General features: G+C 39.8%; 1 protein-coding gene across 1 annotated transcript; it reads right to left on the reverse strand.

The window, feature by feature from the left end:
• Nucleotides 1–6,650: 6,650 nt before the first annotated feature.
• Nucleotides 6,651–25,078, reverse strand: slc43a1b (solute carrier family 43 member 1b). Its single transcript, XM_037472780.2, has 15 exons — nucleotides 24,869–25,078; nucleotides 22,092–22,250; nucleotides 21,051–21,234; nucleotides 20,892–20,947; nucleotides 20,468–20,544; nucleotides 18,096–18,188; nucleotides 17,764–17,897; nucleotides 14,991–15,136; nucleotides 11,606–11,752; nucleotides 11,213–11,248; nucleotides 8,306–8,438; nucleotides 7,942–8,071; nucleotides 7,765–7,838; nucleotides 6,969–7,092; nucleotides 6,651–6,885 (listed from the first exon to the last, which is right to left on the reverse strand). Exons 2-15 carry the CDS (start codon nucleotides 22,243–22,245, stop codon nucleotides 6,790–6,792), a joined length of 1,584 nt encoding a protein of 527 aa, XP_037328677.2. The 5' UTR covers nucleotides 22,246–22,250; nucleotides 24,869–25,078; the 3' UTR covers nucleotides 6,651–6,789.
• Nucleotides 25,079–26,331: the final 1,253 nt, after the last annotated feature.

The raw sequence follows: 26,331 nt of genomic DNA on the forward strand, positions 1-26,331 counted from the left end.
CTCAGAAGAACAGGTAACAAGAAAGTACAATTTTCATCAAATAAGCAGTTTCAAAACATGTTATAGAAAAGTGCCATTATAAGTACAATTTAAGTGCTACGTTATATTAACTTTGAAGATGGAACCACACAATCTGTGCTAGTTGAACTGCAAATGCACATTTCTACACACAGGCAAACTGGTTGTTCCTTCAGGGCGTTGAAAGTGTTGCAGGGTCAGTTCAGAACTGCTCTCTCATGGAGAGTTTAGTCAAAAGATGTAGTTCTATAGCTTTAGAATAGAAGAAAAATGCTCCCAGAGTGTACCACGTTTGTTTAAGTTGAAAATAGGTCTGAGATGTGTTAATCTGATAATTGAGGTCATGTTTAGTGTTGGGGTTGTGTAAGACCCCTTCGCCATTTCATACAACACGTCCATCCAATGCTAGATATGAGTCTATGTTTACAGTGCTGCATCGCTGGAATCTGTTTCCAAGACAATCCTAACAAGCCTGCTGTGGTGGTTCCATTTAAAATAGATCACAACTGCAGTGCTAGCTGTGTACATAAAGTGGGTGCTATGGAGAGGCCGTTGCAGTGTCCACATAATCGGGGATACATATAGAATAGGTTCTGTTCTCAGGACATGTTTGTTGTAACCAAGTATCCTATATCATAGCCACATGTCAGGTGAAAAAAACTGTGAAAATCGTCACTTTATTGCTCACTGATCGACTTGTGACTGCTAACGTGCTTCCATCACTCAATGGGCAGCAACAGTCATGCGCCTAGCTTTAGCTAGCTAGCTAGTAACTGGATGCGTGTTTGACTTTGCACTAACTAGTTAGTAGCAGTTAAACTTACCGGTTACCCTCACTACGCTTCCACTTCTCAGCTTCTCTTCAGTTAATTGAAGAGAATACAGGCATGGCAAAGATGCTTATAAATGTGTGGTAGCATGCTATTAACTGTATATGGCCTTCATTAACACTTACATAGGCTTATGAATATTAATGAGCATCTTCTGGGACTTACAAGGGCCTTATTACATATTAATTAATGGTTATTACAAGGACTTTAATATCTATTCTTTTAACCAAAAACATATTGTCTTGAATAGAATGCATGGGTTGCCTTGAGTCAAGTTAAATCCTAACATTATTATCATTATCAGGAATCAGGAATCATTTATACACACATGGAATTTGACTTGGCGGTTGGTGCGTGACGGAAAACAGTACGACAATGGACAACAAACACTGTAGTGCAGGAATAATATAATAAAATATAATGAAATATATTCTATGGGTTAGTAATCTAAAGCTGTGGGTTAGTTCAGTTAAGAAATAAAGATACAATTAAAAATAAAAATAAAAATAAAGTGCACCAGCCAACAGAAAGTTACAAGTGTAGAGAGTGATGAGTAAGTCAGTGGGGGACCTGGGCTCTTGATGAGCCCGACTGCCAAAGGGAAGAAACTGTTGGCGGGAGGTCTTAGTCCTGATGGACCTCAGCCTCCTGCCGGATGGAAGGGGCAGAAACAGGTTCTGTCCGGGGTGAGAGGGGTGTCGGCTACAATCTTTCTAGCTTGCTTCAGAGTCCTGGAAGTCCTGGAGAGACGGCAGATTGCAAGTCCTGCTGAATTCATTTTTGCTCTCTCCACAAAGTTTTCTGGTCCTTATGTTGTGGAAAGGAAGCTCAGTGAAACTAATTATGTCATTCAAACCCTGGACCGCGGGCGAAGAAATCGAGTGTGTCATGTAAACATGATGAAACGGTACTGCTTACACCGATTAAACAGCACGCGTATCAGGGAAATCCAGTTAAGAGAGCGGTCATGAAAGAAGAGGTTGACTATCTTATGCGGAATGACTTTGCAGTGCCAAGTGCCTGGAGTTCCCCCTCTCTCTTGGATATCAAGTCTGACAGAAGTCCTCGGTTCTGCACTGACTTCCGCAAGATGCGGTAACTGTCCCGGATACACATCTATTACCCTTAATTGATGACTGCATTTCATGAAATTGGTCCTGCAACGTATGTAACCCAACTTGACATGTTAAAGGGATATTGGCAAGTTCCTTTAACCCTGTATGCTTCAACAATTTCAGCTTTTGTGACCCCTGAAAGTTTACTCTAGTACACAGTCATGCCATTCGGGATGTGTAACGCTCCTGCTACTTCATCCATCCATCCATCTTCAAACCGCTTATCCTGTACTTAGGGTCGTGGGGGAGCTGGAGTCTATCCCAGCCAATTTTGGGCGAGAGAAGGGGTACACCCTAGATGGGTCACCAGCCAATCGCAGGGCAACACAGAGACAAACAACCATTCACACTCACATGCATACACCTACAGGCAATTTAGAGTTCCCAATCAACCTAATCCCCACAGCATGTCTTTGGACTGTGGGAGGAAGCCGGAGTACCCGGAGAGAACCCACGCAGACACGGGGAGAACATGCAGACTCCACACAAAAAGGCCATTGCCGCCCCGCTCCTGCTACTTTCCAAAGGATAATAAATAAGGTACTAGGGTATGTTACAAACCGCAGAGCTTATCTCGACGATATTGTATTCTATTCCAATGACTGGGGTGGTCACATGACTACCTTGATAGAAGTTTTCAGCCATCTTCTAAACGCGTCTCTTACACTCAATCTCGCCAAATGTGAGTTTGAAAAAGGAATTGTCCTCTATCTTGGTCATCAGGTTGGTCGAGAACAGGTTTGTCCTGCGGATGCCAAGATTGCAGCCATTACAGCGTTTCCTGAACCAAAAACCAGGCGGGAGCTGCGTCGTTTCCTTGGGATGGCGGGATATTATCGACGGTTCTTAAACTGACATTTATCAGACAAAATCAAAGTTAGGAAATAAACCCACACGGTTGTACACATGCAGTGCACTAGTTCATGTTAATGAAGGTAATAAAAGGAAACTGTTTGAGCCTCCTTGGGAATTGACATTTTTCAATAATGTGCATCCAGAAACAACATGAGAAACATTTAATCTAATATTTGATTTTGTTTTTAATTCTTTACACTCAAAAAACAAAGCGACAATGCAAATCAAGTCGGAAATTTCACACACAATACTTTGAGAAAAAGTATTTACATTCAACAATTATTTTAATAGTTTCTGTCAGTCGAGATGATGAACAGACATTACATTATGTATTTTTGAAAATACTTTGATGATGAAGAGGGAGCTTTATCAAACTAAGTAACTCTTCCACTGTGACCAGAATCAACTTGGTTATCACTTAATAAATAACAACAGTCAGTATAGGTAGCATCAAGTACATCCTAGAGCAATACGATACACAGCATCTCTCTGAAGCCTATGTCAATTCCCTGCAGAATCATTTAAGAGGCCAATGTTTCTGTATTCGATTGCATTCTACTTTAAGGTGCACATGCTGTGTTTGTGTGTGTGTGTGTGTGTGTATAAAATAGTCTATTTACGTTGCTCATTCTGTACACATAACATCCATAGCATTCTGTCCATCCCTGGAGAGAAATCCCTCCTCTGCCGTTCTACCTAAGGTTTCTTTTCTTTTTTTCTTCCTGTCATTTTTGGGGGAGTTTTATATATTATATCCACATCCGCTTTCAAATTAGCAGTATTTGACAAAAACGGGTCTTTCTGTACTTGTGTGTTTGATCTGTTAAATGAAGACACTTCATCAGCACTGCCAAAGTATGCACAATGTCACACATATTTATACATACTATGTAATCACTCATTAAAGCGCACCATTAAACAAGTGTCACCTTTCTGGTATCAATGATGTACTTTTCTAGCCACAGATTTACTGGAAGCCTTGTTGCAAAAAAAGTTCAAAATCCGTTTATACACTCTATCATGAACGGGTTGTGATGCATTTGTTTGGTAGGTAATCAACATGTGATTCGATTAAATGAGACTTTATTATACCCAACCAGTTTTCTGCAAGTTTGTAATCTGATATTTCAACGTAGTTTAGCTTAGTTTACTTGACTTCATGAAGACTGGTCTGTTAACCATGAAGACATGAGAGAAAAACAAAGATCCTTCAAGACTTCAAGGAAATGCAGGGTGAGTCATTTATATTCAGATGATCATAATGGGGGTAAAGTATTCCTTTGAGTCACATTCATAGAATACAATAAAAATACCACCAAATACCAGGTGTTTTGTCCTTGACAAATAGAAAACCTATAAAAGTACTGTTGTCATGGCACCATATATTCACACTGGCAATATGTCAGAGACAGGCTTCTTGATAATAATATAAATAATTATGAATGTTAATTAAAAAGCACTAAAGAAAAGCCCAGACATTTTAAAAAGGAAATACAATATTAGTTCACCAGATAGTACAAACAAGATATAACATTCATTTGTGACCTTTGAAGGTGTTGCTTGATTGACTTTTTACAGTTAAATGGGAAAGAATGAGGTTCTTTATGCTAAGCTAACTCCAAATTAACTCCAAACATAGACTACAACAAAGCAGACAAGCACCTGGGGATTATTTGGCTATGTTGGCAGCAAATGACATTGGGTTGGCACACAGAGGAGTATAATACAAATTAAAAAAACAAAAACGCGTTCGGTCGAAGTGGGACTTAAGAAATGCCAATTAAAGGATTAGTGTCACTCATAGAAAATACATCAAGTTAGCAAAGGAGCTTTGGGATTGTAGAATAATATCAAGCTAGGATTTGTAACAGCAGCTAGCATTAAGGGGCGAAGGTACTGTTCTTACTGGACCAAGTAACATGGTAGAATAAAAAAAACTGAATCTATAGAATTAAGCAAAAGTGTGTTTCAATATTTATTAAATTAACTTTCCATTCATGTATTAAATGTATGTATGTTCTAATTTAAAAAAAATGTCATCTTTGTTACAAATTGTTATGTCACTCACAGCTAATTAAGCTTGGAGGTCCCGCAACATTACAAGTGTGCCTAAAACTCACAATAGTGAGGTGGCCATTAGAACCCTGATTGCTGTAACCATTCCTCCTGTTCACACTGGCTGAAGACACTTCTTACTAATACACATTTAATGTAACTTTACTGTCCTCTTTCTATGCAATAAAAAAGGTTCATCTGAAGAACACAAAAGAACACAAACAGTCCAAATCATGAACCTGAGGGCTGCGTTGTCTGGAGCCTGGTGCTATTGGTAGGGGACTTGACGGCAAGCGTCTGGTGGCTGGGCTTCCCATGGAGCCTGGCCCAAAGAAGTGACGCAGCACGCCCCTACTCATGGGCCTAACACCTGTGAGGCAAAATAATGGGTTCGGGTGCGCTGCAATATGTGTAGCAGTAACAGTCAGGGGTGTAGACGGACCAGACCTTGTCGGAAGATGCTGGCTGTGGGGTCATGGAACATCACCTCTGAGGTGTGAGGCACAAGAAGCCAAAAGATCAATGATTCATTTTCTAAACGTATCGTCTGGAGCTGGGGGCTGAGGAAGAATCGCCTTCTTAGGGAGGTTTTCCAGGCAGGGCAAACTGGGGAGAGGCCCCAGGGAAGACCCAGGATTAGGTGGAGAGATCAGATCTCCACACTTGCCTAGAAGCACCTTGAGACCCAGTCAGAGCTGGTAGATATGGCCCGGGAAAGGAAGGTTTCGGGTCCCCTGCCTGGGATCCTACCCCGAGTAAGCAATTGAAGATGTTGAAGATGAGATAAGATCATGTTACAGGTAACACTCGTTAACCTTTGTAATCTTTTACAGTGTGCTAATAACCTGTTGATTTATGTCAGACCACTTTTTACTATAAAAACAGTTTTGTTGTACAGGTTGTTTTCCTTATATAAAATGCTAATTAACCAGTATGAACATGGAGATTGATTAGAGCAACTTTTTTTGTGTGATCCTAGGCATTTTTTGAAGACTTTAATTACTTAATTATGGTGTTATGTAGACATTATAATATGTCTGATTATCTTGCTATGTCAAGATGACAAATTGCTCATTACTGTAAAATACAGTATGTGTATGCTTTATTGAATTATTTATTAATAATGTTCATTAAAGGGGAACACCACCAAAATAAAGGAATCCAATATGTAATTCGCATGGCTTGGATAGTTCAATCAGTTTGATGATCATGAGCCAAACACCAGAGAAGTGAGTCTCAGGTATAAAGTTTGGAGCTGGTCTCGAGCCATTAATAGTAGTAATAATAGTTTGCTGGATTATATTGCTCACAGTATCATCTAAAACATCCCTTCCAGTGCATTGTCCCAGTCCATTGAACAGTTTCCCTCTTTGTACACAATGACACACACGGCGGATGTTTAGCACTTTACCTTTTGGATTTACAAGCGTAGATCATTTGAGCTAATATTTACAGATTTTCTTAGAAAAGCACATATAAAAGGAGATATAACTTTTGATAATGGGTGGGGCCCCAGTTTAACCCAAAGTTCCACTTTGAATAAAGGCTGTCACCACACACACAATAGAGCTAATAGAGCTACTTTGTGAGCTAAAAGGTGCAGGAACATAGTATGGTCCTTGCCTTTTAATGGTCTTTTGCCACTTAATGCTTGGATCAAGGGTTGAGGGACTGGACACTTTCCCAGCATCCAAATCCTCGATCTATCATGCCCACTTTGTGCTTACATGTCATTTTTCAATGACGTTCCATCACCAGAATATTAAACTAAATAATGAACAATGAAATATGAATCAATCATGTCACTCTTGTGAATCATCTTTGCCACATGCCCTTTGGTTTGACGTTTAGCAGTCGCACTGTCTGATTGGGTTAGAGGAGTGCTAACTTTGTTTGATTGGCTGGCAGCCAACCTATCACGCCTTTGTCCTGACCAGGTTTCTACGGTGATAGAACAGATAGCCTGGCAACAGGAAACCAGCCAGTGAAAAGATGAGAAGGGCCAAATTGATCTGTATTAAGGAGAGACATGACAGTGCATATTAGAACACAAATCTTGGTTGTGTGTTTGTGAGTGTTTGTGTGTGCTCCCTACCCAGTAAGGATCTCCACCTAGGTGTCCCACCATCAGTATGAACAGGGGCTGCTGAAGCAAGGCGAAAAAAGCACTGACCATTGACTGCATGCCCGTCAGTGTTCCAAAGTGGTTGGCTGGATACCTAAAGCAGGAAAGGAGATTAATCCACAGATAATTATCTACAACCATCAGATTTAAAATAAAAAAGCAGTGATGTCTTTCCAATTTCTTGATTCAATGTTACATTGTAATTTGAAGTTCAAATCCCAAGGTTGGTGAGTGTAACAGTACATTTACTCAAATACGGTATGTAAGTAATCAAACATTTGAGGTATCTGTGCTTTAGTTGAATATTTCCATTTATTTAATATTTCAAAAGAAAGTTTTTCAAGAAGGGAAATATTATACAATCCACAAAACCTTAAGCAATGTATATATGATGCCAAATTGGGCCGGTTTTGTGTTGCTGCTATAAAGCCAGTACTGTCATCAGTTGCTTATAATGGACAGAAGTTAGAAGGTTTTGATAAAGATACTAAGCATGGTCACCATTAAAAATATGGATTATGCTAAATGTGGAAACTAAAAATACATTGGTACCCACCGACAATATTGTTTTGAAACAAAACATCCAGATTTAACCTAAACCGAGGGCTCATACAGTTAGGCAGTTTAACAGTAATTAAAACTGTTTACATCTGTCCAAATAAAGTTGTATTCCACCACGCTATGTGTAAGGCCGAGGCGAATTGCACAGAAAGTAGTCTTTTTTTTCACATTTCATTTTCCATATAAAGATGTTGGTGTTACTTACACAGCTGCATAGAGTCCTCCACAGCAGGAGTGGATAAAACCTCTCACTATGGTATGCAGAACAAACGACACCAACTAATAGAGAATTAAAGACAAAGAAGAGATTCACGAATGATCATCAAAAAGGTGCCTTTATTGTTGTTTATTCATAGGAATTGTAATTTTAACCTCTTCTAACCTGTAAAGGCAGGTTGTCAATCAAGGAAATGATTCCAAAGGTTACCAATAGGAGGTTGGTAAATATAAAAGCTCTCATCGCATTGGTCACTTTCTGTGTCTTTCGGTCTCTCGTTGGGGGATCCGATTGGCTGAAAAGGACGAACATCAAAGGAAGAGGGGTTGATACACAGTAGGAAACGGTTTCTTGGGGCAAGGAAAGTATCACTACAGGACCTGTACGGTCAACATCTTAAAACTGTTTCAATGTACGTACAACATTTGAAAGAAACCTTCTAATGTATAAAAGATCAGCTGTGCAGAAATGTATAAATACAGCACATGATGTCTAATCCTAAAGAGAAGCCACCGGATCCTCTGCATACCTCTTCTCTGTTTGTGTGTTGGCATTTTCCTCTTCACACTCTTTCAGCCTCCAGTCCATGATGTAACCAATCAAAGGACAAGTCAGGAGACACAGTAACTGCATCGTACCGAAGATAGATGAGTAGAATCCAACTGAGGAGGACATGGCAGGAAGGTGTGATGAATAGACGAATGGAGAGAAGTAAAGAGATTAAAGCCACGGGCACCATATGTCACTATTATAATATTATAAGTATAAATGAATAAATACATTTTGTCTTATTTGAATAATCTGCATGTAATCAACACACAACTAACAAATCAAATTCAGTCTAAAACTCTTATGACAATGTTTAATGTCACGTATCAAAGAACTGAAAATATATGTGTGACTGCAAATATAAATTAAAGCTGAGAGCAGCGTTCGCCTTTCCTTGCATGTCGGGGGGGCAGCGGTCAGCCGGACACACAGTCAAAAAATGAAAAAAAAAGAAGAAACAGTAAGTGTCTTACTCAGGAATCGAACCTGAGTCTACGGCTAAATAGGTTGGATCACCTCCATTCCGTCAGAGCAGAGATTGCGATCTGTGGGGACTTTTTATTTGCAGTTATTTAGCTGTTCGTTCTTAAATGATATTGTTTAATTCTTTAGGTTGATATAATATTAAGACTAAAAGTTTTCGTAGTAAATTACCGAGCAGTCTCTGCAATGGGAAGGTCGGCCTTACGGGGGAGACTTCCTGCTTGTTGATCCATTTCTGTATTCTGTATAAACTATATATAAAACCGTAAGAGCCTTAGTAAGATATTAGTGAAGTGTGAAATTTAATTCAATAACCTCACCAAGGAGAGAAATCTGGATCCCTTTGTTATATTAGCCGGACACGCGGGTAAAAAGAAAAGGAAAAAAAAACTTGTGTCAAACGGGAATCAGCCCGGGTCTCCGGCATGGCAGACCAAGAGCTAACCAGAAGAGCTATCTGCTCTGATACAATTTTGTCACGTCACTGAAATAGGATCGGTCAACTCTCTTGGAAAAATACAGGTAATATTCAAACTAAGAAAATTATAAATGACTTCCTATTTGTTTTAGAGCATAATCCTTTTTTAAGTCTCCCTGTAATACATTTGTTAAAAAATCACCGTACTTGTAGGTCAAACGGGGTGCCGGCGCTGCTTCCTCGAAAATGTCCTGTGGCGCTATAGAGGCAATTTTTCCCTTTTGATCCAAAACTCCACATCAGGTCCGTAAAGGTCATCACTTAGGACACTCACAGAGCTTTTGAGTTTGCCAAGGCTCAGAAGATGTGCTTGAACTTTCATGCGAAGATAGTGTCCTCACGGCAACAAAGTTAGTCAAAAACTAGCAATATTCACAGGCTTAAGGCTTAAATTCACAGATTTGAAGTGGATCAGATTAAAGGGCTAGGAGATGGACATCTAACTATAGACATTTTGCATTGACCTAAGCCAATAGGTGGCGCTATACTTTTTCAAAAATTACTGCATGGGAATACTTATAGCCCTACACAAGCATCATGAATTAACATTTCTAGCCAGAAATATCAATGTTCCTTGGAGTTATAACATTTTACATTTTGAAGAAAATTGTTAAAAATTGTCCAATATGGACGCAAGATCACGCCCAGGTAGTTTTATTTATTTTATTTTATATTTTAATAACTTTTGACCCCACGGTTGTCAGGATCAAGTTGCCTGATTTTGAAATCGGTCGGATTTAAACTCTCGGAGGAGTTCGTTTATAAATGCAAAAAACGATGGAAATGGCAAAAGATAAGCAAAAATACAGATAATCACTATAGCGCTCTCTAATGTTCAAATATTCTGAAAATATTTGGGGATGTTCTAGGACTCAATGTGAACAGGTCCTAAAGATTTGGTGAGGATAGGCCTTATACTTTTGAAGTTATAGGTCTTTCCCCAGGCCACACCCCTTACAAACTTCGTTGGTCCATAACTTTAATGAAAAATGAGATATCAACATTCTTTCATTAACTTTTGATGGCATTGAACTAATGATCATTTTGCCGAAGGTTTTGTAAGATTCGGACATAGCGTCTGGGAGGAGTTCGCAAAAACGTGTTTTTCACAAAATTCAAAATGGCGGAAAAAAAGTCTCAAAAAGTGCGATTGAAGTTGCAGAAATATAATAATAATTCCTACAAACACAATAGGGCTTCGCCCGACTTTCAGTCGGCTCAGGCCCTAATAATGTTCTCTCAATTAAATAATACAAGTAGGGCTGCATTTAAAATACATAAATAAATGAATAAGAAAGCTCTTCAATTCAGAAAAATCCTTCACATTTGGACTTGATGGTCTGAGCAAATTATAAATAATAAATCTAAACACATTTTACAATTGAATAGTTTAATAGAATATATATATCCACTCTTCCACTTTTTTGGTAAGTGGGAGAATTAAGATCTAGTTTTTCCTACCAGGATTTTAAACCTGGGCCTGAATGCATCAGGGCCGTTCTTCTCGTCACGTGGAGGAGCTCATTGCACCTCATGATGACGTTCCAACGGGTTCTGAGCATATTAGACACTGGTTTAGTGCGGCAGTGGGAAGTATGAACAGTCCGTCCATTATGGATTACATGCTCTACTTTCGCTGTCCATTTGTTCCTCATATTTCTCACTCGTCCCTTTCTCTCGCTTTCTGTTTCACTAGTCTTTTTCTCCAATGTCGCTAATATCAGTGGTATCACGTGGGATGGTTTAACTCGAATGCAATTAGTCTATCTATGGTAAAGACAACCAAAGCTGTGCAGTCGAAAAGTGCACTGTCACGTTTAAAAACAGTATTTTTTTAGCTTTTGATCGGAGTCCAGATGGGACGGCTTTTGGGTCCAGATCAGGACTGCGGTCCGCAAGTTAGTGACCTCTGCTTTAAAATCTTACCTTGTTCCTCCACCACCTTCTGCAGCTCTTCTGAGGCTGAAACAACAACACATCTGGTCAGCGTTCACCACAGCTGGTCTGACCCAGGCTCCTTTAAATCACTCTTCAAACTCATGCCTAACGGTAAATAACTGTATTAACGGTAAATCACTGTATTGTCCACATAATTCATGCAATAGAGAGACGGGATGTGCCGGGCTGCCGTAGGGAAGTCAACAACAACTATTATCAGGTTACAATTTGTGTTGTTGGATATGTTACCTGCAGTTTCTTCATTTGTACATTGTTAAAGAGGGAACCAGATAATATTTCTGTTGTTGTCATTGTTCTTCAATGATAACAAAGTACAATTCCAATTACTTACAAATATTCCTAATAGGCTATTATTCTTACGGTTGGGGTCGCCCTGGGTGACCATGAACTCCAGCATCTTGTTCATGGCACCCATGAAGAAGATCAGTCTCAACTGGGTCATTGCCATGGTGATGATACTCCACAGGAAGATGGGAGAGCACACAGAATGAAGGAATGGCACCGAGCCTGAAGAAGAAAAGGGAGAGGGAAATAATGTGTATAGACATTATTTCCAGTTAAATTTGAACAATTCACTGGGAGTTCAGTTCCATGGAAAATTCCCAGAATGCCCAGTTCCTCTTTTAATTATGATGGCAACTATTCACCTAACCCTGGAGTTGGCATTACATTTTAAACGTGCCCTGCCCAACTTCTAAGGAGCGAAATCCAAGTCGAAAAATTGAAGTTTTGGTCTTGAACATGTACAAACAATGTATTCCAAACAAAAAAAGTGCACGAAATAGTTTTGGGTTGAATATAGTTCTGACTCAATTCTATATATTTTTTTTATTAAATATTATTTTTCGGTTGCAGATTTTATATTTTCAGATTTAAGACCTTTCACTTTCAGATATTTTTTTTGCGTTCTGATCTTTTTATTCACATTCAGACTTTTGACCCTGATGTGGCGTAGGGGGCGGGGCATCAACTGGGAGGGGCGTGTATATATTTGTAAATTTGGGCACATCATTTTGAAGTGCTGCAAAGCACACAGGGGTTTAACGGGTATGATGGAAATGCAGGGATGAATAACAGGGTTATTTAGCAGGGTTATTTGGGGTATACAGCGGGTGAATTAAGTTACCATTTGTCTCAGTATATATATTTCCAAAGGAGCGATTGACATGAAATTTTCACCAGATGTTGGTAACAATACATACATTAAAAATCAAAATCAAAAGGTCCAGAAAAAAAGTTATGTGTAATAATGTTAAATGGCACAGGGAAAAAGTATTGAACACATGAATAAAGGGAGGTGCAAAAAGGTATGGAAAGCCAAGACAACAGCTGAAAACTATCCGTAATTAAAAAGCAATCCAGACCCTTGTCAGTGCAAATTAATATCAGCTGGTTCAGTCCCAAATGATGGCCTACAAACAGGTCCCATTGCCAAGGTGTCACACAAGTCACATCCCATGATGGGAATAAGCAAAGAGCTGTCTCAAGACCTTCACAACCTAATTGTTGCAAAACACAATAATGGCATTGGTTATAGGCGCATTTCTAAACTTCTAAATGTTACAGTGAGCTCTGTTGGGGCCATAATATGGAAGTGGATCATTTCCCCATCAATTTGTTTCGACCAGGTGCTCCTGGCAAAATTTTTGACTGAGGAGTGAAAAGAATAATCTGAAGTGTTGTCCAAGAGCCAAGGACCACCTGTCTGGCTGGACTGGCTTCCTGTTGAATTAATAATAGAATTTAAGGTACTTCTCCTCACCTACAAGGAACTTGCAGGTGAGGCACCTTCTTATCTTAAAGAGATGGGAGCCAGAGCCTTCAGTTATCAAGCTCCTCTTTTGTGGAACCAGCTTCCACTTTCAGTCCGGGGGGCAGACTCGGTCAGCTCATTTAAAACGTTCCTTTTTGATATTGCTTATAGTTAGGGCTGGCTCAGGTTATCCTGGACCAGCCCTTCTTTCTGACGGTGGTTGTCCCTGCGGTGGCCCTGCCGTACACTTGGCCTGCTACTTGAAATTATTTGTATCATTTCTGTTAAAGGAATTGAATGTATTGTACATTTTTTACATTGTTTATTCTGTACACATGACATCCATTGCAGTCTGTCAATTCCGGGAGAGGGATCCCTCCTCTGACGTTCTCCCTGAGGTTTCTTCCCTTTTTTCCCCATGAAAGGGTCTTTTTTTCTTTTTTTGGGGAGTTTTTTGTGTGTCAATGTGAGGGTTTCGGGACAGAGGATGTTGCATGTGTACAGACTGTAAAGCCCTCTGAGGCAAATTTGTAATTTGCGATTTTGGGCTATACAAAATAAAATGAATTGAACAAGTGAAACTGATTGGCTGGGCCTACCAAAAATAACTCCACCAACCTCCTCTGCTCAATATGCTCGTCATCTGCATAGACTTGAGCTATTTTAAGTTAATTTTAAACTTTATTTGCACTCTTTACTTTTAAACACATATTTGTACTTACATGTTGTAGTACTATTTAATGTATTTTTAATGATGATTACATGTTATATTAACTTGTTATTCAAATACATTTAACGTTCAAAATCCAACATATTCATCATTTTAATTTGCTATTGTAGGGGACTAAAAGAAACAAATTCACGAGGCCATTCAATAGAAAGGGGTGTAACTCTTTCTCTTGAAGGGCCTCATGAATTCGGATCATTTAGTGACATGGGTGGGGGGGGGGGGGTAAAAAGGGAACAGGAAGTGAATATGTGATGTGAAATATGAAATATACGGCCACACGTTGTAGCCAAAAGGAATACATGTCTGTTTGTTTCCACGCTCCTACACTGGTAAAACATCGTTAGATTAGTCGACTAAGCGGAAAAATAGTTGATAAAAATAATCGTTAGTTGCAGCCCTAACAGATTATGGTGTCATTTTATCATTACTGTTGCAAAGTGTGCAGTTAACTGCTCCAGCTGCCGGTTGAAGGGGTCTGGTTAATGCTGAAGTCCGAATGGAGTCGGAGCGGGACCTTCATGTCATGGTTATCATCATCATTCGTCATTATTGTGAATGATGATAGAAAAAGGCAATCTTCTCTATGACGGTCTTGTTTAGCTATGTACAGCAGGTCATACAGGAGGCATCCGTTTCACAACCAATTGAAATCCCAGTTTGTTTTAAAACTCAGGTGACTACAATATAAACCAATCTCGGTAGGGTAGGTGGGTCAAACAAAGACTACTTTCACCCTGGAATAAAATAAGTCAAATGTATTAATAGTGCTGTTCACACACAAGTCTTAACAAGAACTGTATTTCGACAAATAAATCATAAATTACACAATGGAAAAAATTGTCTTTTGTTTAAATTTGTAGTTTACATCTTTGTGTGACGCAGTGGGCTACCCAGTGTCTGTTAACCATAATCTAACTCATTAATAACATGTAAATTTTACAACTAGCACTGGTAATTTACATTTTACATGCTGGAAAATCTGCATCAATATTTTAAGGAATCTGTCTCTTCTGAATCCCCAAACTTTATGGATTTTCAATATAAACGTTTTTTTCTTGCTTTTTGCCTGATCAAAGCAACCACCCTTTTCGGTTTAATTTGATGAAACCCAACATCACCAAACTGAAACATTGCTGGCAGGTACGCAGCTGTACAAAAACAGAGAGTGTGCTGTCATAATCTGCATGATATAAATGTTGTTTCACACTTTTCCACAATGACGAAAGGTAACATGGATGTATAATAATGATAACGTTTCATACCCTTAGTTGTGCTTTGAGAGTCTGTCTGCTCAGGTTCTGTCTGCTTAGGTCCCATCATTTCTTCCATGACAGACAGCCGGGCAACGTACCTGTCACCTGTCCTCTTGTCCTCCATCACGAGCCCACTCAGCTTCACCTTTGTGTTGCTGAGAAAAGAGAAGTTCTGAAATAACTCAAACCCTTACCTAATGGTTATCAAATTACAAGATACATAGTTTACACCTGTCATCATCTCAAGAACATAGACGGCTGAGCAAGTGTTCCATACACTTCAAGTTACCAGAGGTCCTCGAGCATGCAGCCATTAATCCACTGACAAAAGCCAACACCTAAACGCACACAATACATCTCCCGGTGTAGATTACAATTATCCTCTGAAAACTGCGATGCCTCAATCATAGTGTCAAGGTTCTATCCCCAGTGTCCATATCGATGTCTCCTACTTGACTCTTGTACCTACAGTAAATGTTGTCTGGATGAGTATTCAGGGTCCTTAACGTTAACTGCTATCAGTGTATGTGAATGGGTGTAAAAATCATAAAATGTGGTGTTAAAGAACCTTGGCCGGTCAGAAGACTAAAAAGTGCTGTACAAATACAGTGCAACATCAATTCACTTTTCAGGCTTCATTGTTGGTTTAAAACAATGCCATGCTTGTGGTGGTCTGACTCAGAGTATGGAATCCCACAGTTATTTACTTTTTGGTAGGAGCCCGAGAGTGAGACAAAGTCTGTCCCAAGCCGCATTGGCTCCAATACAAATCTGCTGACATATTTCTAAAAAAACCCCAGAAGGTACATGTTGTAAACTGCTAGTTGAGACATGAAAACTACACTCATGCGTTCAGCAGAGTCTTGTGTCTCTCACAATCACATTATTTTTTTGGATCACCCGGCTAGTTTTGCTCCAGGGGACATTTGTTTGAGTTGTGGATTCTGAGTAAATCACTGTTCGTCTCTGCCACTTTAAGCTTGTTAGTGACTGCAGCTGCTCCGTTGTCACGGCTACTTGCTCTGGCTCTGGCTGTGACTCACAGCTGATCCATATTAGCTGATTAGTACAGCCTGACATGACCTCCTTCTCTCCACCCACCCCCCACCCTCCCCAGCTGCTCCGTTGCCGTGGATACTTACACAAGCGCGATGCACTCTGTCTCAAACAGCTAAACCATAACAGCTGATTAGTAAAGTCACCTTACGCAGCTATGCTTTCTGTGAACAGACATCTCTCCTTTCCTCACCCTCTTTCTCCCTCCCTCTTTCCAGTTTTCTCTCTTTTTCTCCCCCTAATCCCATCATTTCAAAACAAGCTCCCATGGAGGGAATTCTTACTGTAATGTTTGATGAGGCCTATCAATTAATAGCTTCTTAGTTTGAATAACAAATAATCTGTCTCTCAGCCCCCCACCCCCTCACCCACTACCATCATTTCAAAATAAAAGCTGCAATGATTATCTGTAATTTAACCATGAAGCTTAGGATAAAGCTGTTTCGTTGAATACTTATTGCTCTTTAAAATAGTACTACAACCATATGGAAGTAAATCTGTCATCGGGTCTTGAAAGAAAAACATAATTGAATTTCTAGCACTGAATATTTATTTGCGGTTGAATTCTTTGCAGTATTTTAACGTTGAAAAACATTCAGATACATAATTTCAATGCATAAATATTCAATGCTAGAAATTCAATCACGTTTTTCTTTCAAAACCCGATGACACAGATTTACTTCCATACAACCACTACTAATATTGCTAGTACTTCTATTAGTACTTCTAGTATTTCAACTGGTATTAATACTAAAATGACTTTTACTAATACTAATATTAGTAGTAATTCTAGTAGTACTACTAGTAATTCAACCCCCCATGGAGGAAATTCTTACTGTAATGTTTGAGGCCCATCAATTAATAACTTCTTAGTTTTCTTAGCTTAGGGTGACTGTGGGTGAGTAGGGAGCACGGCCGTCCTCCAATCAGAGGGTTGGCGGTCTGATCCCAGGCCCGGCTAACCTGCATGTCAATGTGTCCTTGGGAAAGACACTTAACCCCAGCATTGCTTCTCTCTATCTGTGACTACAGTGTGTGAATGTTAGTTACTGATGGGCAGGCGCCACTGTGTATGGTAGGTCCTGTCATGCCATGCCATCTTGTAGTAGTTGTCTCATTTCGTCTCGTCTTGGACTGATTCATCTTACATGCTCACATATTTAGCAGTTTGCTATACGCTTCCCCCAAATAATCCTTGCATTGCATCTTAAAAATTGCGACCTTTGAATCATGGGAGGCACAGTGGTGTGGTGGTTATCATTGTTTCCTCACAGCAAGAAGGTCCTGATTTCAAACCCACCGAGCGGGTGGAGCCTGTGTGGATTTTGCATGTTCTCCGCATGCCTGGCTGGCTTTTCTCTGGGCACTCAGGCTTCCTCCCACAATCATGCAGGATTAGGTTAATTGGTGCCTCTCAAATTGCCTGTGAATTGTGTGTCCCTGTCAGCCGTGCGATTGGCTGGAGACCAGGTGCACCCCTTCTCTCGCACAGCGATCTGCAACCCACTAAGAATAAGCAGTTTAGAGGATGACTGACTGACCTGATCATGCAAAAGTATGGCTTAGAGATATGGCTCTGACTTAATCAAACACACAGTCTCTTAAAGCTTTTTTCTTAAAGCTGAAGCCGTCTATAAAGATCCTGAAGTTACGCAGGTTGGGGAGTGACGAGGTAAGATGTGTTTTCTCGCGACTACAATAATGTTACTAGAGGTTGTGCACTGACGTGTATCTGATGTCATCAGGAGGAGGGAAGGATTCAGCCGGCCAGTTGAGGAAGCAGTTGATGAAGACTGTGCAGGCCATACCAGACCAAACCCACATGATGATGCGGAAGGACACACCAAGGTCATAAATCAACTGGAGGATTTGAGGGGAGGACAGGTAAGAAAAGAAGAGAAACAGATGAGGAATGAGGCACCAGAAAACATATTATAAAGTCAAGATTAAAATAAAAAAGTACTTCTTCACTGTTTTTCATTTGTCCTTCCACCTTCTCTTATTTTTCATATTTCTTCTCTTTTTTTCTTGTGTCCTGTGTGTAGGGCGTGTGTGTACCTTGACACCAGGAAAGGTGACGGCTGAAGAAGCGTAAGAGCCGATCATCAGGGAGAGGATAGTTGATCGTACATTCCCGAACATGTTAGGCAGCTAGAAGACAGGGAGAGAGAGATGAAAGAGAGAATTATATGACTTCTGTAATACCAGAGTAAGATATGAACCACCATCCTCACCAGTAAGCTGCTGCTAAATCTATTAATCAGCTACTCGGAGACCTCTGACTTCTAGACACTTCTGTAGTGAACATATACTAAACAGACAAGATATAGGAACATTAATCAGTGCCTGCAATACTGTTATGAGTAACTAAACTAATGTATAGTCTCAGCGATTCAAATACACTTTTAAAACCATTGTACCAGCCATCCCAAATAGGAGTGCGCGTCCCCTAAAGGAGGTGCAAAGGAAATACAAGAAGGGTGCCACTTCATCACCAGCCAACACAGGCAGTTAAACAGACACACTATCACACACATTACGCAATAAAAACAAAATTTGCAGGCAACTATTAATCAGAAACAGACTCACACACACCGGCTGCTAGATCACATAAATATAAATGTTGCCTATTGCAACGACATCGTATCATCATCCAAGCTTTCCGCCAAGGGACAAAAACTCAATGCCTTCAATTCTAAAACAAAATGTCAATCCTCTGACTTTTTAATTATAGAATAAGTAATGCAGACAGGATTTTTTTTATCTGTCCAATACTTCTGTGAATGGCCAAAATGTTCTTATGAAATGGCATTCACATCAGTACATTCGGCAAGTAGAATTTCACTTTCTTTAAATTTGAATTAGTTGTCTTTTTATATTCATAACTGTAGCATTTATGGCTTCTGTGAGCACATTCGTCAACATCAGAGAAAGAAGCGCATGGTATGACCTACAGTAAATAGTGGGGTTCGAACATTGACTGCACTCAGCCTAGACAGACATTTAACACTTTGAAATAACACAGCTGGCTCTGGCCGGTCAGTCATTATAGTACAAACTGGCTTTCGAGGTTAGTAGGGCATGAGTTTACAACTAGTTACCTGTGAATATACACGGCTTACTTCAAGTTCTTATGAAAGAGCTTATTGTGAAGATAATACACACCAGACACAAACACAAGCCAGATCTGGAATGACAGCAGTGACGCCAGAATTCGAGAAGTCAAGTCCAGGACATGGTCTAGGTCACAGGGAGATTGGCAAGGCGAGTGGGTGTCAGAGGGTGTGTAGTCTATGGATGCTTTGGATTGGCTGATAGGCCACATCAGAATTTAGAACAAGTGGAACAGCATGTGCTTCTTGGAAAAATGCGTGCACACACACAAAGACACACACACACACACACACATACACACACACTCATACAGACGGACACAGATGAACGTGTTTATAATTCCATGTACATCAAAGCAGTCACAACCACACACACGCTACTTGGAACTTTTGCCTGCAGGTACATGTATTGGACTTTGTACTTCATCTACTTAACTCTAGGTTATTTTCTGCTTGATTAATAATGCACACAATCCGATGAGATTATCTCATTTACTTACACATTGAGGTTATAATCATTTAAAATTAAATCAGCAGAGATTATAAAATTATGTAATAATGCAGTTGTCATTAATTCAAAATAGGAAATTATCTAAGAATGAACTGAAATCAGTGGGAAAGACGTTCATGAGATGGAACAATAAAGCTGCAGGTTGTACAATCTGAAAAAATGAGGGGAAATATGGAGGATATACAATAATATAGAATTCTAATATTAGGATATCCAAACAGAATTCATGTTACATGTGTCTGTTATATTTATTAAGATTCAGAGCCCTGTGGTGCGCTTCATGACATGAGCTATTTCTGTGTAACAAGCTAATTATTCTAAACAGTTAATCCATTTTTGTCGATAAAAGGATCCTAATTGAATTTGCATTGACATTATTTATTTTAAATGTATGTCCCTGAACACAACACCAGATTGAGATTGCATGAAAAGATAAACACAGTTTAAAGAGATAAATGTCAATGTTTTTGAAATACACACATTATTTTCCTCACACTCGTTTAAATACAACTCTTATTGGTATGTGCTGTCATTATAATATACTATTCATGTGGCACCTAGCATTGAAATCTTTCTTTGCAAAATACGGGACCTTTAGGTTGATGTATTGTTGCAAAAGGTGCTTTGGGAGAACTGCTGCTTCTTCGTCATCATGAGCCAGTTCATATGGTTCATCTGAACTTCAGCCTGGAGGAATTTTATTGTTGAAATATTTTTCCATTTGAGGAATTTTTGATAAATTTTGACACTTCTCATCTAGTTTGATGTACAGTTTGTGGGCATTTGTGTGTGAGTGGGAATCATACTGTGAGTGAAGTGAAGGTCAGACAAATTCCTCCAAAGCCGTTGAAGGAGACAGCAAGGAATATGAGGCTAGACAGCACTGAGGGGAGAGATGGAAATAAACAAAAGTTGGAAACTGTACTGGTTCAGCTTTATTTACATATATATAGAGAAACTATGCACTCAGTTGGGCTATTCAATGTTCCTTCTTCTACAAGTGACTTTAGATGCCTGTGTCTTCATGTGACTGCTCACTGTTATTGTGGAGTTTGTATTAAAGATGTTTCAGTGTCTCCAGACCTCACAGCCAAGCTGCAGTGTTACTATAAAGGATGATGGCGAAACTACAAATCCTTCATTCAATCACTGTATCTCTGTGAGAATACTGTGCTAATGTAGTAACTGGATTAAGCTGAAATTCAAGGTTTGACTTTGGAAAGTTCTTACCTCTGGGATCATGTGCAGCGGCAGCTATCATTGCACATGAGGCTGCAAAACATGAACTGAAATATACACAGGATGTCAGGACACATAGGCTGGATTTTTTTAAAGTTAATTTCTCATCTTTGGATGAAAAGCAGGTAACAAACAGATTGTCTATCTCACCTGCCAATGAGCCTCAGTGGGCGAGGTCCATATCTGTCCATCAAGATCCCCAGGGGTAAAGTGGCTGCACTCAAGAGGAACGAGCCAATGGTGAAGCCGAGGTTGAGTACCTCTTCCTGCTCCACACAACTCCGCCAGTCTCCCCCCTCCACAGAGGTCACGTTTGAGTCGTCAGTCACGTTTTCTAAGTTGCGTTGTTGAGAAAACAAGTCAAAGGAGGATAAAATGTTGAAAGTAGAAAACCAAACACAAGACTAGGTAACTTAATGAGCTACACCACTAGTAACCGGACAGTCCCTGGTACCTTAGTTAGTGTTACAGGTCAGAGGCAAATGGCTGGGTCAGAAAAGGGAAGCCTCTGGCATTGTCTCTAAGCGCCATCCAGGACGCCTCCTTGTGTTTAGAAGTCTCTAACAGAATTACTGTACTGCTCATTTATTACCCTGGAATACATTGTCTGGTGATCTACTCTGTATAGCATTGCTCTGATCTTCTCTGGGTAGCATTGCTCTGGTATCAAGTGGCCCGGTAAAGAATCTCAAAGTTCTCTTTGACCAGGATGTGCCCCTTGACTTACAGATTAAGCAGACACCAAAGACGGCCTTTTTTCATCTTTGTAATATATCAAAAATCAGGCACTTCCTATCTCAAAGTGATTCAAAAAATGAGTTCATGCTTTTGTTCCTTCTAATCTAAATGAGTAATTCGTTGTTATCAGGCTGCTCTTATAAGTCTCTAAAGCCTCTCCAGTTGATTCAGAATGCTGCAGTAGGTGGAATAAACAGATGAGAAAAATGAGCTGTTGTCAGGTCTGTCATGGAATTCAGTCATCAAATAAAGACTTCACGACATCTCCTCAAAGAATCCCAAACACCATTCATAACATGAGTGTTTCTCCACCAAGTCATAGACACCACCATATTCAAGCATCCACAGAGTCATGTAAACATCTCTAAGTCAGTAAACTTGCAGTTTTTAAATGATCCAATATGATCTCACTGGAAGAGCACTACCCAAGAGCTAATTGGAGTGTGGTGTTACCAATGCAAAGGTGGGAATAAAAGCCTTCATTCTTCAGCATGATGAGCAGTGAGCCCCAGCCCAGAAGAACAGCAGAGAAGAGAAGGTTCTCTATAATGGCTGTAATTGCCATCCACCACCTCCTCCTGAATGCTTGGTCCAAGCTGGGAGCCATGACAGCTGTGGACATACAAGAAAACATCAATGTTATCGTAATGTGCAATAATTCCAACGTGTAGATCAGGATCCACAGGGTATTCTGCTTTTGGGAAGCTAATCTCTCATACAACTGAAGCTATTTTTGTAAATGTATATCTATATGCTCAAGAACGTCTTGCGATCACAGGGATTCTTAATTGAAAGGTTTTTCAATTTCCCTCTCAGGCTAGACAAAAAATAAGCTTAAGGCTTTTGTTGCTGTTCACGAACTTGACATCCAATAAAGGGTTTGGGTATTTCATTTTGGACCACAGCCTCTGCATAATATTTCCATTCCACAATATGTTATGACTTAGTGGGGTTAGAGAAGGACAACTGAGTGTGATTCGATATGTCTTTGTTTAGGAGAGAGAGAACACAGCTGCTGGAGATCTGGAATTAACTGAGCAGATTTGTAAGGCATTTTTTTACTTTTGTAATTTTGGGCAAATTGTATTATCACTGAAGATAAGATCATTGATGAGAACTAAAGGACACAATTTGTAGTTAGTAATCCCTCATTGTAAGCAGACACTGTGTGTGCTTTTCAGCAGAAACTGGTGGCTGGTCTACAGAAGGATGTTTGACTCCCCATTACTGTGGCTTGGTTTTCCTATCGGACTGTACCGTATTTTGTGACACTGCCACATTCCCAGATCTCAGCATTTTTGTGGGTACAAAATGAAGAACCCCAATTTTGATAAATAATAGTTCAAACTACTATATCAAACTTAGCTAACATGTAAAGATCGACCTGGAAAATTTAATTGGTTTTGAATTTTCATTTTATTTTCTATTTTTAGACGATGAGTACCTTTCATTCTGTCACTATTTTGAGACCGTCATTGTTCATCAGTAACACCGTGGGCTGGCATGCAATCTGAAGGTAAGCATGGGGAGAGGGAAGATGAGACCATGCAGGGAGGAGCTTGACTCTACTTGACCTTCTACGGTAGCTGGAGTCCATGGGGTCCATGAGCTAGCTCTATCCATTTTCATGAACTGATCTAATCCACGTGCACACACACACAAATGTTCGTGTTGATTTCCAAAGAGTGGACCCGATGTTCCTTTAAGCTACGAGTGTGCAAATATTTGATTAACTGACTGGTGAGTTTGTGTTGGTGTGAAGAAAGCAGTAACTCAACTTGAATACAGCACGTGTTTGAACGAGTCCAGTATACCACAGAAGTATCAGCCTCCCTCTTTTTATCTCTCTCTCCCTCCCCCCCATTCACACACACTCACTCCCAACCGATCAAACATCAACGATTGGTCAGTGACCCTACGCTACTGCTGTGACGCTGCAGGTTCCCCTTTAGGACGGCTGGAGGAAGTGTCAGGGACAGCGTGTGACTGGAATATACTCAATCATTGCACTTGTTTTTCCTATGTTGATGAGTTGTATTTCTGTCACAATGTATCAAAGTTTATGAGAGCTACTGGTTAATGAGGCTCATGGTAACTCTGAAACTTTCAACACTGTAACACCTTTGGTCTCCACTTTGGGATTTCTGTCTGTAGCTGCTAGTGTATATACAGTGTATATTAGAATATACACTGTATATACTGTGTATGTTTACTATAAAGTCATGTGCAGCAGTCAGATAGGCTGGATGTGTGCATATGAATTCACATGCACGCGTTCACAGGAGCAGCTGGATATCCTGGACCGGTTCTGCTTCCTTTATTCATCATTATGACCATTCACTCATCAAAGGGAGGAGAAGAAGCCTTTACTATTGGGGTGTTCACCAATGATACACTTGGAGCCTGTAGTTTCCAATAAGACACAAAATATTCTGGCTCATAGAAATGAAAATTGCTTGTCTGACTCCTCTATGCTCTAGCACCTCTATTTATTGTTGATCCAAGTGACAAGTAAGGACTTGTCACAAGTAAGGACTTGTCACTTGGGTCAACAATGGCTGCTGTTCAGCTAAGGTTACATAGGCATGGAAAAATCACGAGCCTCTTGAATGTGTGTAAATAAAAGAAGGAGCACATGTGGAACCTGATAGAAAATCCCACTGAAGAGCTATAGGCTATTTTACAGCTGACGCATCAGAGATCCATGTGTGCAAACTAATGGACGTCATCAATGTTTACAAACTGTTGGAAGGTATTTTTGGCGGGCGTGCTTGCCCTAAAGGACACAATAACTGCAAAGTCTAAAAGTTGTATCAATGTATATCAATATTACTCCAAAACTACTTACTACAAATAGTTTTAAGAGATATTAGACATTTTCCTCAACCCGGTTGTGATTACCACTTTAGTTGGAATGGGCTCTTCTCACGAACATGCGAAAGTTGAAGATGTCAAATCCTTCGGCCTTTTTCTGTCAACATAACACTTGGCAGTAATGCTTTTTCATAAATTACCATTTCCATGTCAAAAGGGACACTAACACATATTTTGTTGCGACTAGTTACATCGCATACTGGAGACTGGTGGCCGATCCTGTGCAGCCCCAGAAGTAGCTCCAAAGCTCGCTGCCATAGAGCAGCAGGACCCGAGTCATTAGCTTCTCGGTGCAGGGTGTGTTCTGTCTCGTTCGCCTACAATCAAAACCATGCAACATGTTGAAAGACACTTACCTTATGAGGTGAACTCCTACACAGTAGATGATCTATATTTATATGCTGCGGACTGGTTGTTGTCACTCCTGCTTCTGTTTGCTGACAGGAGAGTTGGCTTCTGTTTTGGATTTTAATCTTTCCTTTTGTTATGAACATAAAGCATGCTATCCCTCCCACTAAGTTGCGGCTGTATTCACTGGCACATGGGCACACGTTAACCCTGTTAGAACTCCGTACAGTATGTCTATAAATGGATCTCCAGACTTGCCCGCCCACTGACCTTAACACACACACACACACACACACACTTTTTGACTTTCCAAGACCAGTACAGATGCTTTGTTAAATGTGTCCACACTAAATGGGTCTTGCAGTATAGACAGATCCAAAGTTCCATGTGAGATGTCTAGAGGGATTTTTAATAATGAAGTTAATGTCATGGAACCATAAAAGCACTCTGGTTCCTGAACATTTCTCAGCTGTGACAGATACTGTCCACCTCCTCTCTGGCCCCATCATGTGGTCAGCTGTAGTACGTAGTAGTATGTACAAGCTTGGCCTGTGTCGAAGATAGGAACTCAGGTTTATTCTTGTATGGCTGAACAAAATCCCCCATGCATAGAACCCTAGGTTTCAGCAGAGCAGCAACGTAACAAAATTCCCCGTTATTTACAGTAATCTACTGCCAGCCACATTTCCTGTATTATACTGTAATTATACAGCATAATACTGGAAAAAAAATACATACATACATACAGTACAGCATTATACCATTATTTTACTGTTCCTACCGTGAAGCCCACAGTTAATTGCTATAAAACTTTTTACAGTACTGTAGAATGTATATTTACAGTATGACACTGTTATAATTTAATGATTTGTGTTACATTTCAAAATAAAACCCCTTAAAATTTCTAACAAAAAAGAACTCGAAGAAGCCTAAACATAAAATTGAATTTATTGCATTTGCAATAAATCCAATTCAACAAAAAACATTCAAAATTCTTAAATAACTGTTCAGTACAATCGGAACACTGAACACATTCTCAACAATTTACAACCAAGACAATGTCTGGAATTACATTTTTAGGGAACTGAACAGTTTTAAAATATTGTTACCTAGGGAGGAAGGAGAAGTCGCACACTGAATCCAGGGGGGTATTGCACAAAAGTAGAATCAAGAAATCCGGGCTAAGTGATAAAGCTCCGCTTGACTTAGTGTGACCTGCTCATCGTGGCTTAATCGGAGCATATTTCTCACCCGCTGAGCAGCAACTTATAATGTAAATGTATGAAGAAGTGAAGCCTATCATACACAAAAAAGGGAATATGGCAGCTGTAACTAAACAAAGAGAAAAAGCAGACAATCGCGGACCGACTGAATGCGTAAGGATTTAGAAATATCTCCTTAATAGGAAAGTTGTACACTCTGTTTTAATTGCTTTAACATGATTGTTTCAAAACTGAGCAGATGGAATTCT

This window comes from Pungitius pungitius, chromosome 9, assembly GCF_949316345.1.
Source record: "Pungitius pungitius chromosome 9, fPunPun2.1, whole genome shotgun sequence".
NCBI classification, from domain to species: domain Eukaryota; kingdom Metazoa; phylum Chordata; class Actinopteri; order Perciformes; family Gasterosteidae; genus Pungitius; species Pungitius pungitius.